The sequence below is a fragment of the Falco biarmicus genome, chromosome 1, assembly GCF_023638135.1.
Source record: "Falco biarmicus isolate bFalBia1 chromosome 1, bFalBia1.pri, whole genome shotgun sequence".
NCBI lineage: Eukaryota > Metazoa > Chordata > Aves > Falconiformes > Falconidae > Falco > Falco biarmicus.
Window position 1 is genome coordinate 8,377,246 of NC_079288.1, and position 14,414 is coordinate 8,391,659.

At 56.6% G+C, this 14,414-nt stretch overlaps 1 protein-coding gene across 1 annotated transcript; it reads left to right on the top strand.

Annotated features, from left to right (window-relative positions):
* Nucleotides 1-2,712: 2,712 nt before the first annotated feature.
* GALR2 (galanin receptor 2) lies at nucleotides 2,713-6,420 on the top strand. The gene is made up of 2 exons (XM_056349424.1): nucleotides 2,713-3,243; nucleotides 4,625-6,420. Exons 1-2 carry the CDS (start codon nucleotides 2,903-2,905, stop codon nucleotides 5,403-5,405), a joined length of 1,122 nt encoding a protein of 373 aa, XP_056205399.1. The 5' UTR covers nucleotides 2,713-2,902; the 3' UTR covers nucleotides 5,406-6,420.
* Nucleotides 6,421-14,414: the final 7,994 nt, after the last annotated feature.

A 14,414-nucleotide genomic window follows, 5' to 3' on the forward strand; every position in this document is an offset into this window, starting at 1 on the left:
AATATTAAATATTTGAACCAAGCTTTGAGATACTTCTTTAGGGACAAACACCAAACTGTGGGGTTTTTTAATACCTGCTATCCTAAATACTTAAATTGTTGCTCTTCTGCCCTTCAGAGGGCTCAGCTATGACCTCTTATTTCTGATTTCAAAGCTCTCCTTCCCTCTCGCGGACCTGAAAGCTCAAAGGCGAAAAAGAAAACCCGAGACCTCAAGCCATGGCTTTCCACTGCAAACCTTTTAAGCCGTTTCTGCCTGCTCTGGGTTTCCACCGCATCTCCCAGGGATCCCATCTAAACCAAACCGTGTTCCAGAACGATGCTTGAACCCAGCAGAGACATTTCAACTGAAGCATGTTTTACAAACAACAGCTCCTCTCTCATGGCCGTGGTGGTTCGGACAGGCTTGATTTAGGTTGGCACTGCAGCACCCACGTTCAGATGCCCCAGCGCAAAGACGTGGGCAGCACACACTAAGGGACCCGCTCCAACAGCAGGACAGCCGTCAGGCTTCACTGAAGGCACGTTGCTGCTGTGCCACCTTCCTCACATGCTGGCACGAAGCTTTGCTGTTCCTCTGGAGTTTGTAAGTGGGAGGATAAAACTGTCAGCTGCTGGCTCGGTGCAGATTGCTGCTGCAGAGCTGGCTCTGCTCTTCTCCCAGGGCAGAGGGAGAGGAGGACAGCACAAACTCGTGGCACCACGTCGAGCAGAGCCTTGCAGCAGGGCGGTGGGTCTGAGTTGCCTTTGGTGTCACATGGAGAGCTGCGGGGAATAAATCCACTGGGGGTTACCAGCTCCAGAGACTCACACCATACAGACCGTCCCTGTGCCACCAGCCCCTGCAGCTTGGGACCGTTGGTAGCCTTCCAGTGTGCCTTTTCCTTTTGCTTTCAGCCACCCTTGGATGCCAGACCCCCAGCCTGCCGCAGCCCTGCCCAAATAACCCATCTGCATCTCAGGCAGCAAATTTATTTTGTGGTTTCTGGATGAGGGGGGTCCTGCTGCTGATCGTTGTGTATGACACTGGGAGTTGCACGTCGCACTGGTGTTTGGAGAGAAACTGGGTGTTTTCCCTCATCTTTACTAAAAGCCTCAACTCTGCAGTGTAAAGGTAGACCTGTCCTCTCTGAGCTGATGGCAGCTCAAGGGAGACCAAAGATACCACCAGCATGGATCAACCCAAACACTAATGCCACGCTGCGAGTATCTGAGGGCACAGGGAGCTGAGGCAGCTCCCGCAGGGTGAAAGCTCCCTGGGGCTGGGCTTTCCCCACAAGCTGGCTCTGCAACCTCCATGGCCATGGCTGGGGATGATGCCCCTTGCCAAGGGCAGGAGTGAGTCCCTGATGGTGTGTGGCTGGGCTGGGATCAGGAGAGGAAGGCAGAGCGGTGCTGCTGTGGCTCAGCACCTCCTTGTGCCCTGCAGGATAGCCGGCTTTCCCCTGGGCTGCTCCCAATTGCCTTACACCAAGGTGGGGTGCTTGCTTCCCCCCATACCTCGGCTGCATAACTGAAGAGGAGCCGGTTTGGTGGGGGGTGCTGTGGGCTGCCAAGGGGGAAAAGGGCTCTGTATCCTGTGGCAGCAATGTGACAGGGCTGTGACTGTCCCCAGACCTCCCAGCACTGCCAGCAGGCTTAGATCTGAACATCCATTAAGACGATTGCGAAGCTGTGCAGTGGGTTAGTTATAGGAGTAATCAATACATTAAATATTTCTCTCTCCACAGGAACAAAGCGAGGCAGCCTGGGGGCTGGATGAAGTGGCCTTGGAAAGCTGATTGCACCGGCTAGTCCCGAGACTTCCATCTGCAAAGGCTCTGAAGGAACAAAACAGGCAATTTTGCAGGCAAGAAAAGAAGACGGATGGGGAAAAGATTTGTTCTTGCTGCAGTGAATGACCCTGATGCCCTCACCCCTGGGGGAAAATACAGATTCTCCTACAAAGCTGAGCTCACTTCCAGGGTGTTTGGGTGCAAGGATTGAGCTGTGTGCTGGGTAATTTGGCCACATTCGCAGTCCGAGTGGACCCCCATTCCTAAAAAATTACAGCCCCGAAGCCCCTGGGATTAGACGAGCCCTCTCCCGGTGCTGCTGCAGGGGGAGCAATCAGAAAACCACCCGAACACCCCACTTTGGGTGCCCAGCTCCCTGCGGGTGCCCAGCCCAGCTCCCCCAGCCCCTTCCCAGCGGGTCACGGCACCGAAGACCATTTCACGCCGCCGGATTTATCCCCCCCACCCCCGAGCAAACCGGCCCCGGCCCCTCCGCCCGGGGGGCTCCTGCGGCGGTCGCTGGGGGGGCCGGCATCGACCCGCGTCGCCGCCGCCCCCAGCCCCCCCGCCGCGGCGGCAGGGGGAGCGCCCAGCCGCGCCGCGCCGGAGCCGCCCCGCAGGAGGCGAAGGGCGCCCGGCTGCCGTGCGTCCCCGCACCCCGGCCGGCTCCCCGTGCCCCCCGGCGGGGCCCCTGCACCCCCTTTCCCGCGCACCCCTTTTCCCGTGCAGCCCCGGTACCTTCCCCGACCTCCCTCTTCCTTTGCATCCCTGCCGCGCTCCCACTGACCCCCCCGTGCACCCCCTTTCCCGGGCAGCCCTGCTGTGCTCCCACTGACCCCCCCGTGCACCCCCTTTCCCGGCCTCTCCATGCACCCCCTTTCCCGGGCATCCCTGCCGCTCTCCCACTGACCCCCCCCGTGCACCCCCTTTCCCGGGCATCCCTGCCGCGCTCCCACTGACCCCCCCGTGCACCCCCTTTCCCGGGCAGCCCTGCTGTGCTCCCCACTGACCCCTCCATGCACCCCCTTTCCCAGGCATCCCTGCCGCGCTTTCTGTGCACCCTCTGTGCATCTCCCCAGCACATACTCCCCGGTCCATCCCTGCTGTGTGCTCCGTGCGCTCCCGGCCATGAACGGCTCGGCGGCAGGCTCCGAGGAGGGCTGGCAGCCCGAGTCGGTGATCATCCCGCTGGTGTACCTCCTCATCTTTCTCGTGGGCACGGTGGGCAACTGCCTGGTCCTGGCCGTGCTGCTGCGCAATGGGCAGGTGAAGAACACCACCAACCTCTTCATCCTCAACCTGGGGGTGGCCGACCTCTGCTTCATCCTCTTCTGCGTCCCCTTCCAAGCCACCATCTACACGCTGGAGGGCTGGGTATTTGGGCCCTTCATGTGCAAGGCTGTCCACTTCTTCATCTACCTCACCATGTATGCCAGCAGCTTCACCCTGGCCACCGTCTCCCTCGACAGGTAGGAAAATGGTTGGGAGGGGCTCCCTGCACCCTGAGGCTCCCCCTTCTCGGGATCACACCCCGGGCAGGAGAGAGGACAGAAGCCCCTGGAGCCAAACCCTGATTGCTGCAACCTCCCAGGGGAATCCAGGAATATTTCCCAGTTCAGGTGTTCAAGGAAATGCAGCCACTGAGGATGGGGTCCAAGCAGCGAGGGTTGGGTTGGGACCCCTGTCCCCAGTGCCCAGCTGGAGGAAGCTTTCAGACCCTGAAGCTGTAGGACTGGGGTTTATCCAGTCATGCCAATTTATCCAGAGGCTCTGGCAGCTGAAGGGGGGATAGAAAACCAGAGAGAAACGAAGCTCAGTCCCAGATCTTCCTGGGAAGCATGGAGAGAGCCCCTACCCCAACAGCCCACAGCAAAGCCAGCAAACCTCAAGGAGGAAAAGACATGGATCCGTTTGGTCTGGGACACTGCTCTTCCTACTCTCCCCTTTTATTAGCAAGAAGCCCCTTTATGTCCCAGTGCTGTTCCTTGTCCCAGCGCCCGTCCCAGCCTGGCCCAGGGTGGGTTTTGGCTGGGAAGCTCTGTAAAGGCAGCCGGTTGCTCCTGCCTCGACTTTACCCCATGCTAGGTCAGCCCCTGCCTCTGCAAGGGCTAGTGAGTTACCAACCTGCAGCGAGAGGCAGGGAGCTCCCAGTACTGCTTTGCTTAGTGCCCAAAACCTGTGAGATGGGATGTGGAAAGTCCCCATGAAAGTTCCCTGGGAAGGGCCACGGCAGCCCCAGAGCAGGGTTGGACGTGTCCTGCCACCCTGGCACGACACCACCCTGGCTGCTGCGAGCCCCCCGGGAGCTAAAACACAGCCGGGGGCTGCCTCCCCTCCTGCATCCCACACAGCTGGGAGGAACAGCGGTGTTGAGTAAATAGGGGCTTGCACAAGCCCCCAGGTCTGGGCATAATTAAGGAACCAGCTAATTGCAGAACTGAAAATGGGTGATGTGCTTTCACGGGTGCCAGCATGAGGAACACTGTGGCTGGGAATCCTGGGGACTTGCTCCTGCCTTCGTATCCTCGCTGCTGTTATCATTTGTGCCAGCCAGACTGATGATCAAGTAAGGATTTGCTGGATTAGGGAGAGGGACAGAAGGGGACCATCCTCATCTTCCCTACAAGCACTGCTGGGAACAGAGAGGGTGACGGGACAGGTCAGGGGAGAGGATCTTCTTCACTCCACTGTGCTGCACAGGGATCCCGAGAAGCATGAGGGAATCAGCTGTGTGACTAATTGCCCTGGGAAGCTCAAATCCATCACTTTTTCCCTTTCTCCAGTCTGCCCCTGGAGCTGCTCTCCATGCCCTCAGGACTGCAGTCATATCCCTCTCCTTTTCCCATGCAGGTATTTGGCCATACGATACCCCCTGCACTCAAGGGAGCTGAGGACGCCCAGGAATGCCCTCATGGCCATCTGCTTCATCTGGGGGCTTTCCTTCATCTTCTCGGGCCCTTACCTCAGCTACTATAAGGAGTTCCAGTTGGCCAACCTGACTGTCTGCCATCCCATCTGGGAGATCTCCCAGCGCAAGGTCATGGACATCTGCACCTTCGTCTTCAGCTACATCATCCCAGTGCTGATCCTGAGCCTCACTTACATGCTGACTATTCGCTACCTGTGGAGGTCTGTGGACCCTCTCCAAGATATGTCAGAGTCCAAGAAGGCCAAGCGGAAGGTCACCAGGATGATCATCATTGTAGCCGTCCTGTTCTGCCTCTGTTGGCTGCCCCATCACCTGGTCATCCTCTGTGTCTGGTTTGGGTACTTCCCCCTCAATCACACTACATATGTGCTCCGCATCCTCTCGCATCTCCTCTCCTACGCCAACTCCTGTGTGAACCCCATCGTCTATGCCCTGGTCTCCAAACATTTCCGCCAGGGCTTCAAGAAGATCTTCATCTGCCTCTTGCACAAGAAGGCAGCCAACAAAGTGCACATGGTCCAAGTGACAAACACCGTCAGCGCACTGGAGGCGGAGCTCAGCGAGGTGACCCACACCAGCGCAGCCCTGCCCAGCTGCTCCTCCGTGCGCTGCAAGGTCCCAGCCCAACCCTGGGGGGAGGCAGAGCTGGTGGGACATCAGCAGAAGGCAGATGGTGGCTCCATCACCTTCAACATCACCTAGCAGAGCTTCTTCCCACCCCATGGCTTTGCAGTCTCCCATAGCATCGCAGGCCTGGGGACGGGCTACCTTTTGGGTTGAAATGCTTCAAATCGTACCCTTTTTCATTCAAATGCACCCAGATAGCATAACTGCAATGCCGTGAGCTACAGACTCAACCAAGCAACTGACCCAGGATCGAAGGGCAGGAAGGACTTCCATCAAGCACTGGCTGAGAGCAGAGAGATCAAGCCACTAAATCATCTCTCATGCGTCATCACCTGTTCCTCTGTCACGGATGGACTTACACCCTGTTGCATCTATGTCTGGAGCCTATTGGAAAACTCTGGTCCCTCCAACCAACGCAGCGCCTGGCTGGAGTTAGCTGGGTGCACTTTTAGGGACATCTGGGAAGCCTTGGGTTGTTCTGTGTCTCCGTTCAGGAGCTGTGTCTCAGGGCAGTGCTGGCCACAGCCATGGGGGTGCAAGCTCAGCTCAGGTAGGAAAACGCAGGAGAAAAGCGTAGAAATCAGGAGACAAACCTCCCTGGTGCAGCTGGTGCTGGCTGGGCTTTCCTGTCTCCCTGGGGCTTGTGGCTTGCGGGAGGTTTCCCCAAGATGGAGCACCGCTGGAAGCAGCATCCATAGCTGAGACAAGTGCTGTGGCCCGAGTACGGGACTGCCAAGGGCATGGGGCACCATCCTGCGCTGCTGACTGTGGCTCGTGCTGCCATTTTGGTGCGTGCGAGGCTTTGCAGAGCATCCAGATGTCACCAAGGCCTGGCGGGGAGGGAGACTATTTGCCAGGGGACCACAGCCGTGACCTCACCGGAGAGGGTGTGCTGCCAGGGGAAGCAGAGCGGGACATCAGCAGGTCAGTGCTGGGGGAGGATTTAAATGCTTCCAGACCGCTTGGGCATGGCTCAGCATCTCAGACCCGGCGAGGTGCCTGTGGAGGAGAGCAAAGCGGAGCACTGGCACCGCTTTCCTGCAGCTGCAGCATGGGGCTGGACAGTCGGGGCTGTGCGAGTGCTGGGGGACCCCAGGCAGCTGGGGAAGCCTCAATAAAGCCCTTCTCCATCCCGTGTCCCGTGTCCTGCTCCCTTGAAACACCCCACAGTCTGCAGCGGAAGAGAGGTGGGTGCTGGAGGGGTGGTGGGACCCGCTGGTGTGAGGGAAGCCGTGGCAGCGGAGGGGGTGGGTTATCAAGATGGTGCGAGGAGCAGCACTGCGCTCCCCTTCATGCACAGGAGAGGCTGACGTGGCTTGTGCACCCCCACTCAGCACTGCAAAGGGTCCACAAGCAGCTGAGCCCTGCAGCCGCCAGCGGTCCGGGGCTTTATTTAAAGACCCGTCATTTTCTGTACGAGAAGAGCATCACTGGAATAGGATCAATTAACTCTCTTGAAAACCCTGTGGCAAAGCACAGCCAGAGGAGCTGGTGAAAGTGCACGGGAGCTGTGCCAGGCTGTGCTGAGCACCCCTGCAATTCCCAGCTCTGTACCCTGACAGCACCAAGCACCTGTGAAGATCAGATTTCTATAAATTACCATTACAAAGGGTATAAGTCTGTCTGCACAGATTTCCCTCCTTGTGAATCCCCGTGGCAGAGCTCCCCAGGACCGCCACGCGTTCCAGGAGGCTATTTCTGTCCAGGACACTGGCTCTTCCCAGGGGTCTGCTCCGGGGCCCAGGTCCCAACACAGCCCTCCTCCGCACTGCGCTGCCCTCCACCCACCCCCAGCACTTGGCCTTCCTTCCCAGGAAGCTTTTGGCTGTAAAACGTTTGTTTTCCCCTGCTGAGTGTTATTATAACCAGGTCTTCCTGTCCCCACACAGAGGGTCATAAATCAGCCACTGCCTCCTATCAATAACCATTATATTTAGTCTAGGCGCGCTCACCCATAAGTCACAAAGAGCGAGTGTATAAACAGCTCCATTACTTACATCTGTATTTATCTCCCCTGCTCAATCCTTCCCAGCCAGGGAGAACATTGAATCAGTCATGCAGACATGGCCAAAACCTTATCTTCCTCCTGCCCCCATCCCCCTCTGCTTGGAGGGCCGCAGGATCTGGCTCTGATGGGTCCCCCCACACCAAGGGGTTCAACCCCCTCTCCCGGACACAGTTACCACCTTGCCTTAGGGATGGAGCTGTTGTCCCACCACCTCTGCACTGCCCAAGCACGGGGGTCCCTGTGCTGCCATGGCTGGAGGCGCAATGTCCCCTGTCCCTTTGTGCATCAAAGAGGAGACACCCACCAACCCTGCTCCTGTTCTTGTCCCCCCCAGACCTGGTTTCCCATCACACCTGCCTGTACCCACGTATCTCAGCCCGAGATGCTGCAGGGCATCACAGCGCCAGCACTGGGGCCGCACCACAGGAAGCCCCACGGAGTCGGTGCTCATTTTTCAAGCCCAGGTTTTTCCCTTCATACAGGGCTGAATTCCCAGAAAGGACAGGAGTTGCTCCCAAGTTCATCTTTTTATAGCATTCACAAGAAAATAAAAATAACTAGCTCACAGATGTCCAAACCAGCCAGCAAATCTCAATCCATGCATCATGCCCCTGCAAGGGGCTTGAAACCCCCCAGAAAGAGGGAGACTTTGCTTTGAGCCCTGAAGGGTGGGGGGGAAGGAACTAGGCTGGTACCCATGTATCTCATCTCACCGAAGGACCCAAGAGGAGAAGCAACCCCCCAAGGCTGTACTGGGGCTGCTGCTGCTCTTGCTACCGATGCCCACAGTGTGACCCAGCACACAGTGCCTGGCCCCAGGGGACACACAGGGAGCAAGGCCAGGCGGAGAGGGGCTGGCTGTGCCCCAGGCTCCTCACCCAGCCCCAGGGAGGCTCCTGGTGCCCCCCCCCGAGCTGGCCGTGGGAAAAGCTGGGGCCACAGACCTCTCAATCCCCCAGTGCCAAGCTGTCCCCCAGCTGGGGGATGACTGAGCGGCAAAGCTGGGTCTCTGGGGACGCACTTCTCACAGCCATGTTGGAGCCTTTGGCAGCAGCGTGGCCACCATGAAACAGCCAAAGAAGAGGGTGATGACTGACGGGTAGCTCTGACTCTGGGTGACGGCACTTGGGCTGAATCCTGCAATCTCACCTGGCGAAAGCAAGCTCACAGCAACTTACCAGGAGAAAAGTGCTAAACTACCGTGGATTTTGTAAACTCGGTTTGTTTCCCAAGTATGCTGGCATTGCATGGGAAAGGAGGCTCAAAACAGCATCAGCAGCTTAGAGCTGTGACTATCAGCCAGATGAGAAAAGGGAACAGGTCACCTCTTCAAAGCATCTCATCAAAACCATACCCACTGCAGCAACCCCGCTGCTCCCTCTCGGCTCGGCTTTGCCGCAGGTCGCTGCTCAGTTCGCAGCTTTGGGTCTTTCCAAGGAGCCTTGACCTTGCCAGAACACCAGCACAGCAGGTGCCGTGGGATGCAGGCACTCTCACACCACTGCAAGGCTCGCATCCAGCCCTAGCAGAAATGGATTTAGAAGCAAATAATAAAAAAGAAACAATGGGAAAAGGGGTGGGGGGTGTTGCAAATTGCAGGGTCAGGGGTGCAGGCGGTGGGGCACCGGGGCAGCTTTGCAAACAAGATGCTGACTGCTGCAGGTACGACACGGCTGGAGCATCCCACAGCCCCTGCCACCCGTATCCGACAGCGGCAGCCTGGATGCTGGGAGAAAGTGCCAAGGACAAATAACTGCGTGTAAGAACAAACTAACACCTATGCAACAGCCTGCCCGTGGTGCCTCCTGCCCTAAATTACACAGGGGCCATGTCCTGCACCACCCCAGGGGACACCCAGCCCTGGGCATTCTCCTAAGTACACCAGCCATGCATCCACCACTGTATGCCATGGAAGCAAGGGCAAGGCAAGAGGGCCAAATGAGAAGGCAGCAATGTGATAATGAAGCAAAGCCTTTGCCAAAGCTTGGCAGAGCTGCTCCCCCAAAGGAGAGGCTCAGAACTGTCTTTCTGGACAGTTGGAGACACACAAAAGCAGTGCTGTGATGCTGCAGTCGAACATGTAGAATCGATGGGAGCGTGTGTGTGGACATGCAAAAAAGCCTGGCAAAGAAAGGACAAGCAATTTTCTTTTAAGCATCACAAGGAGTAATTTTATGTGAACAATAACAATGGTTTGCAGAAGCTTCCAGCACATCCACTAATTATATTTAGTACAACCCCTGCAAAAATTGACTTTACTGACTCTGCCACCCGTCTCCCTCTCACTGCCGGGTGCCGGGTGGGCACTAACAGAGTTGGGAGCAGCACTCCAGAGACACAACAGATCCCTGGGGAGTGACACCCTGAGAGGGTCTGCAAGACAGAGCCTGGGAGGACACTGCTGCCCTCCACTCACAGACATTTTCCAGGGTGCTGCTCATGCTGGGGCTCAGCAGGGTCTGGGCACCGAATGGGGACAGCTTCAGAGAATGGCACAAAACCAACATGCAAAGAAAGGAGTTTGGAAGCACAGTTCTGCTCTGCACAAAGCTGTCCCCAGCCTCTCCGACAGCCTCCCAAGCCCATGGCTGAGCCCTGCCCTACCTGGCTCTAGACCTGCCCAGCCACCCCCACGATCGCTTTGAAGACGCGTCCTGGGACACCCCTAACGCAGCTCTCCCAGCCCAAAGCATCACTGTGCCCCCTCTCCCTGGGCACCACCGACACCAGCTCGTTTCTAGTCACCCTTCAGCAGCAAGAGCCCAGAGGGTGACAGTGAGCTGGTGGCAGGCTCTGCACAGCACCTAGCCTGGGGGGTCTGCACCTTATTCCTGCCTCCAGCACCCCTGAATCCCCTCTGGCACGGCCCACGGCTCGCGTGACTGCTCTCACCCTCATACAGGAGCAGCAAGGTCCAGGCTTTCCCAGCTCTCTACGGTGTGACACATCCAACCTGCCCTCCTCGTTTATGGATCCTCACCCATCAATTGGTACTTACTTACTCATTCCAGGCAACAAAAACGAAGCCTAGGCCAGCTGCTGGGTCATTACGCCATTTACAGGATACTACAGAAATAGAGGGGGAAAAAAAGCACCCTCCAGCTCACCTACCATCACCCCTGCTTGTCTGGGGATGGAACCATCACCCGCCCACCCACCCCGTGCCTCAACGCACCCTTCAAGGGCAAGCATGAGGCTTTGCTGCCAGCACAAAACCACAGTGGGAAGCGATTTTCCCCTAAAAAAAAAAACAACCAAAAAAACCCCCCAAAAAACCCAAAAAAACCATATCAGGCCCAGATGGAAAACACAAGAGCATCACAACCTGCTGCCACTCAGCACCCTCCCAGCTGAGCAGGGACAGGCTCACAGTCTGTTGGCTTGGGAGGTTTTATCTTAAGCTTAGGGAGTTGCAGTGGTGCTCATTTATTACAAGCAGATTCAACTGGAAGTGGAAAATAAATAGGCTGAACTCAGCTCCCATCAGACCCAACAGTGGGCAGGGAGGCGAGGGGCGCTTGGCTGAAACATCAGGTTGGTGCGAGCTTTCCACCACGTGGATTCATCACTGGTGTTGAAGAAGCTGTTTTGATTCATGGTTTTGTTTTGTTTTCAAACGCTTAATCTGCCAAGTTTGCAGTCTAGTAAGAGGCAGCAGCCAAGGGGGTGGGGGCTGAAGCTTTTGAGCCTCCCACCCTTGTCTCTGCTGGACACAGCTCCCAGCTGCAAACCGCACCAGTAGTGACCCTGGGCGGCTGCAGGGACCCCAGAGCCAGTCCCTGTGCCAGCAGGGTTTGGCAAAAAACCCTTTTGCTGCCCCAAAATAACCGTCAGTGCCAAGGAAGCCATGAGAGCAAGTAGCACACCCAGACTCTGGCACCTCCCTGCAGCCCAGGCCATCTCAAGGGGTAAAAAAAAATGAAAAATAAAAAGGCAAAAAGCTAAACCCCACCCACAAAAAAAAAAAACCAACACAAAACAAAACCAAAAAAAACCCACCACGGAGAAATGGGGCTTTAGCCCCAAAGCAATGAGAAGCGGACACACATCCCCCAGCCTGTCCCCATCTGTGGCAGAGCAGAACGGGAGGCGAGGGGAGCACGCTGAACGCCACAGGAACCTTGGGAGAAGCAGAGGGGGGCAGCCCCGGCGCCGGGTGGCAGCCCCAGGTCAGGTCTGTGGTCCCTTCCCAGGTCTCAGCATCACCCGTGGCTCCATACTCAGCTCTTGAGGGGGATGTGAAGTGCTGAGAGTGTGGGGACGGTGCTGGCTGCCACGATCGCTCTTAATTAACGTCTTGCGAAGACATTCCTTACCATAAAAAGCCAAGGAGCATGCGGAGCCATTCCCCAGCACTAGTGTCGGACACAGCTCAGACACTGAGGTCAGCCCGGAGGGAACGAGCAGCTCCCCCCACTCCCAGCCCAAGGAAGGGTGGCCCTGGCCAAAGCTGCTGCTGCTCCTGGAGCAGCTGTGGCCGCTGCAGCAGGTGCCCAGTGAGGCTGAGAGACTGTCCACCTCCCCATGGTCATTCCCTGCACAGGGGAGAGGCAGTGTGGGAAGGGTTAGCGCCAGGGCAAGTGGGAGGGTGGATTTAGGAAACTGGGACTGGGTGGCTTTGCTTTCCCTCTAGCTCAGGGGAAATGAGTCTTGGACTCCCACCCAAAAGCCATACACCTGGGAGCAGCAGAAGCTACCTCTGCCCTGCATGCTCACCAACTCCAGCTCCTCCTTGCTGCACAGTGGCCACCACGCTAGGCTCTCAGCCCACACCAGCCTCTTGCCCTCCTTCAGATGTGGCCAGGGCATCCCCGGGGTAGAAAACAACCCAGCCAACTTCTGGTGCTGGTAACGGAGAGACCAGGGTATTTTGCACCCCATCTCTGACTGCATCTCTCCAACTCTGAGCCAAGCTGGACCAGCTCTTCACCATCCCCAGACCGATACCACTTTCCCAGAGGAACGGGCTGACAGCAAAGCCCAGGAATTGCCTCTTTCAGCATAGGCCATGCAGAGGCACCCAGAGCCTTTGGAGAAGAGAACATGACCCCATCCCAGACCCTGAAGAATCTTTGGGCTCCGGTTAGCACAAGAGCATCAGCACAGGGAGGGTACCAGCTCCTGCACACTAAAGCTCAGACGCTCCAGAAACGCTGCAGACAAAGCTCCCCCTTCCCTCCCCTGGCTTTGCCTGCAACTGTTCCAGGTGAATGGCCTCATCCTCAGAGTGGCTGCAATAAAAAAAATATTTTACAGACTCAGCCCGAGTGCACCAACAAATTCCACCCACTGTCCTGGAGAAAGGAATTTAGATCAGACTGCTGTGGTGGCAGAAACGGATCCAGAACGGTGAAAAAATCCATCTCCTTCTGGTGAGTGTCTGCACGTGTATCCACCAGGCTCGACACTGCATGTAATGCAAGCCAGCAGTGCTTTGCTTATGCTTAAAAACACTCCGTCCAGTGCCTGCCAGCCTTCAGAGACTCTTGGAGCTGGCAGAGGGACAGCCAGCCAACACTGACGTCTCAGGTTTCCTCAAGCCTTTGAGGTTTGAAAGCAGGAGAGAAGGTCCCTACAGGAGAGTTCTCCGGTCAGTGCTGTAGCCTGCGTGGCCAGACACATGAAAGACAGCCAGGCAGGTGTGATCAAGACTTGAACCCACAAGCCTGTCCAACCTGCTGCGTTTCAGGCATTTGCCACATCGCTGAGAGCAGGTGGTGTTTCAGAGCATGCTCGGGTCCAGGCTGAGGAGGAAGGTCAGGGGTTCAGAATAACCAGGAGCTACCTGAAAAAAAAGCTGTCTGTGGAGACAGCAGCCCAAGCAAGCGGCTGGGTCTGCCACAGCAGGACCTGCTTTTGCATCCAGGCTCTAACATCCAGCTCCCGTGTGACATGGGGCAAGACAGGTTGTCACCTCTCTGCCCTTTGCTACTCTGTCTCTCTTATCCACTGGCATTGTAACTGCCGGGGGCAGACCTTCCCCTGGATGCACAACCCTGACTGCCCCAGGGAAACAGCCCATCTCACAGCTGTGACACTGCACAAAGCAGCCTCCCCTGCTAGGACAAGGCAGGGTCGGTGGACACACAACAGCAGAAGGGTTAGAACACAGCTCTCCACCCTTCTGCCGTTCCTTCTCACCCTCCTTTTCGTGCCAAGGTCTGCCTGGCCCTCTGCACCTCCCAGGAGAGGTGCACACAACAGCTCTTCCACTGCTGGGCTAATCAGACACCAGCGTGCATTCACTCCTGTAAACACAGGCTCAGGTGAATAATGGATTTGTTCCAGATTGCAACGTAGCAGCTACTGCGAGCACTCCTAGCTCTAAATCCTGTATTTCAAGTGCTACCATGGGCAAATAACGCAGAAGATCCCACAACAGAGCAAGCAGCAGGACTAAGTGAGGTGGGGGCAGGAGGTGCCTTGCTAGAGACCACAGAAACAACATACGAGCGCCAAAGCTCTGAAAGGTGTTGCTGTGAAGATGGCAGAGTCCCGCTCCTGCAAAGCCTGCCGGCATCACCCCAAGGCATGCGGGAGAGCAGCACTTGTTTCTCATGCGATGCCCATGGGTTAAGTGAAGGGAATGGACTTGGCTTGCAGGAAAGAGATGCAAGACAAGACAGGAGACAAAGAAAAACAGGGAAGGAAGAAGGTGCTCTGCAGAAATCAGCATGGGAACACTTCTACACATGCTCTGCCCCAGGTCAATGAGGAACAGCACCTAGTGAGGATGCCACCCGATTCTCACTGCTCTTGTCATGACTCCAGCTTGCCATCACCCTGTCTGCTGTTGCCTCATGCAGGCCAGAGAACTGCTACTAGGATAGCTGGTGAAATTTTGGGGTAAAACATTCCCAGTACACAACTAGACTGCAGATCTGCCAGGCACCACCACATCACAGAACCTGCATCTCGCCCTATCATTGAACTAAAGGACAGTTACAAGTAACTCTGTGTGACAATCCTTTGGGATCCTACAGGACTGAGATTCCCAAAACCCATCAGGGAAGCAGGCACCACCATTTGGAACTGACAGCCTCCTGCCCTTAACAGGAGAACCGTACTCATAACAG

Excerpts from the sequence above, each read along its gene's own strand:
- GALR2 (XM_056349424.1), top strand. The coding sequence starts at position 2,903 with ATGAACGGCTCGGCGGCAGGCTCCGAGGAGGGCTGGCAGCCCGAGTCG. Across the intron at positions 3,244-4,624 it reads GCCACCGTCTCCCTCGACAG|GTATTTGGCCATACGATACC; the intron begins GTAGGAAAATGG and ends TTTCCCATGCAG.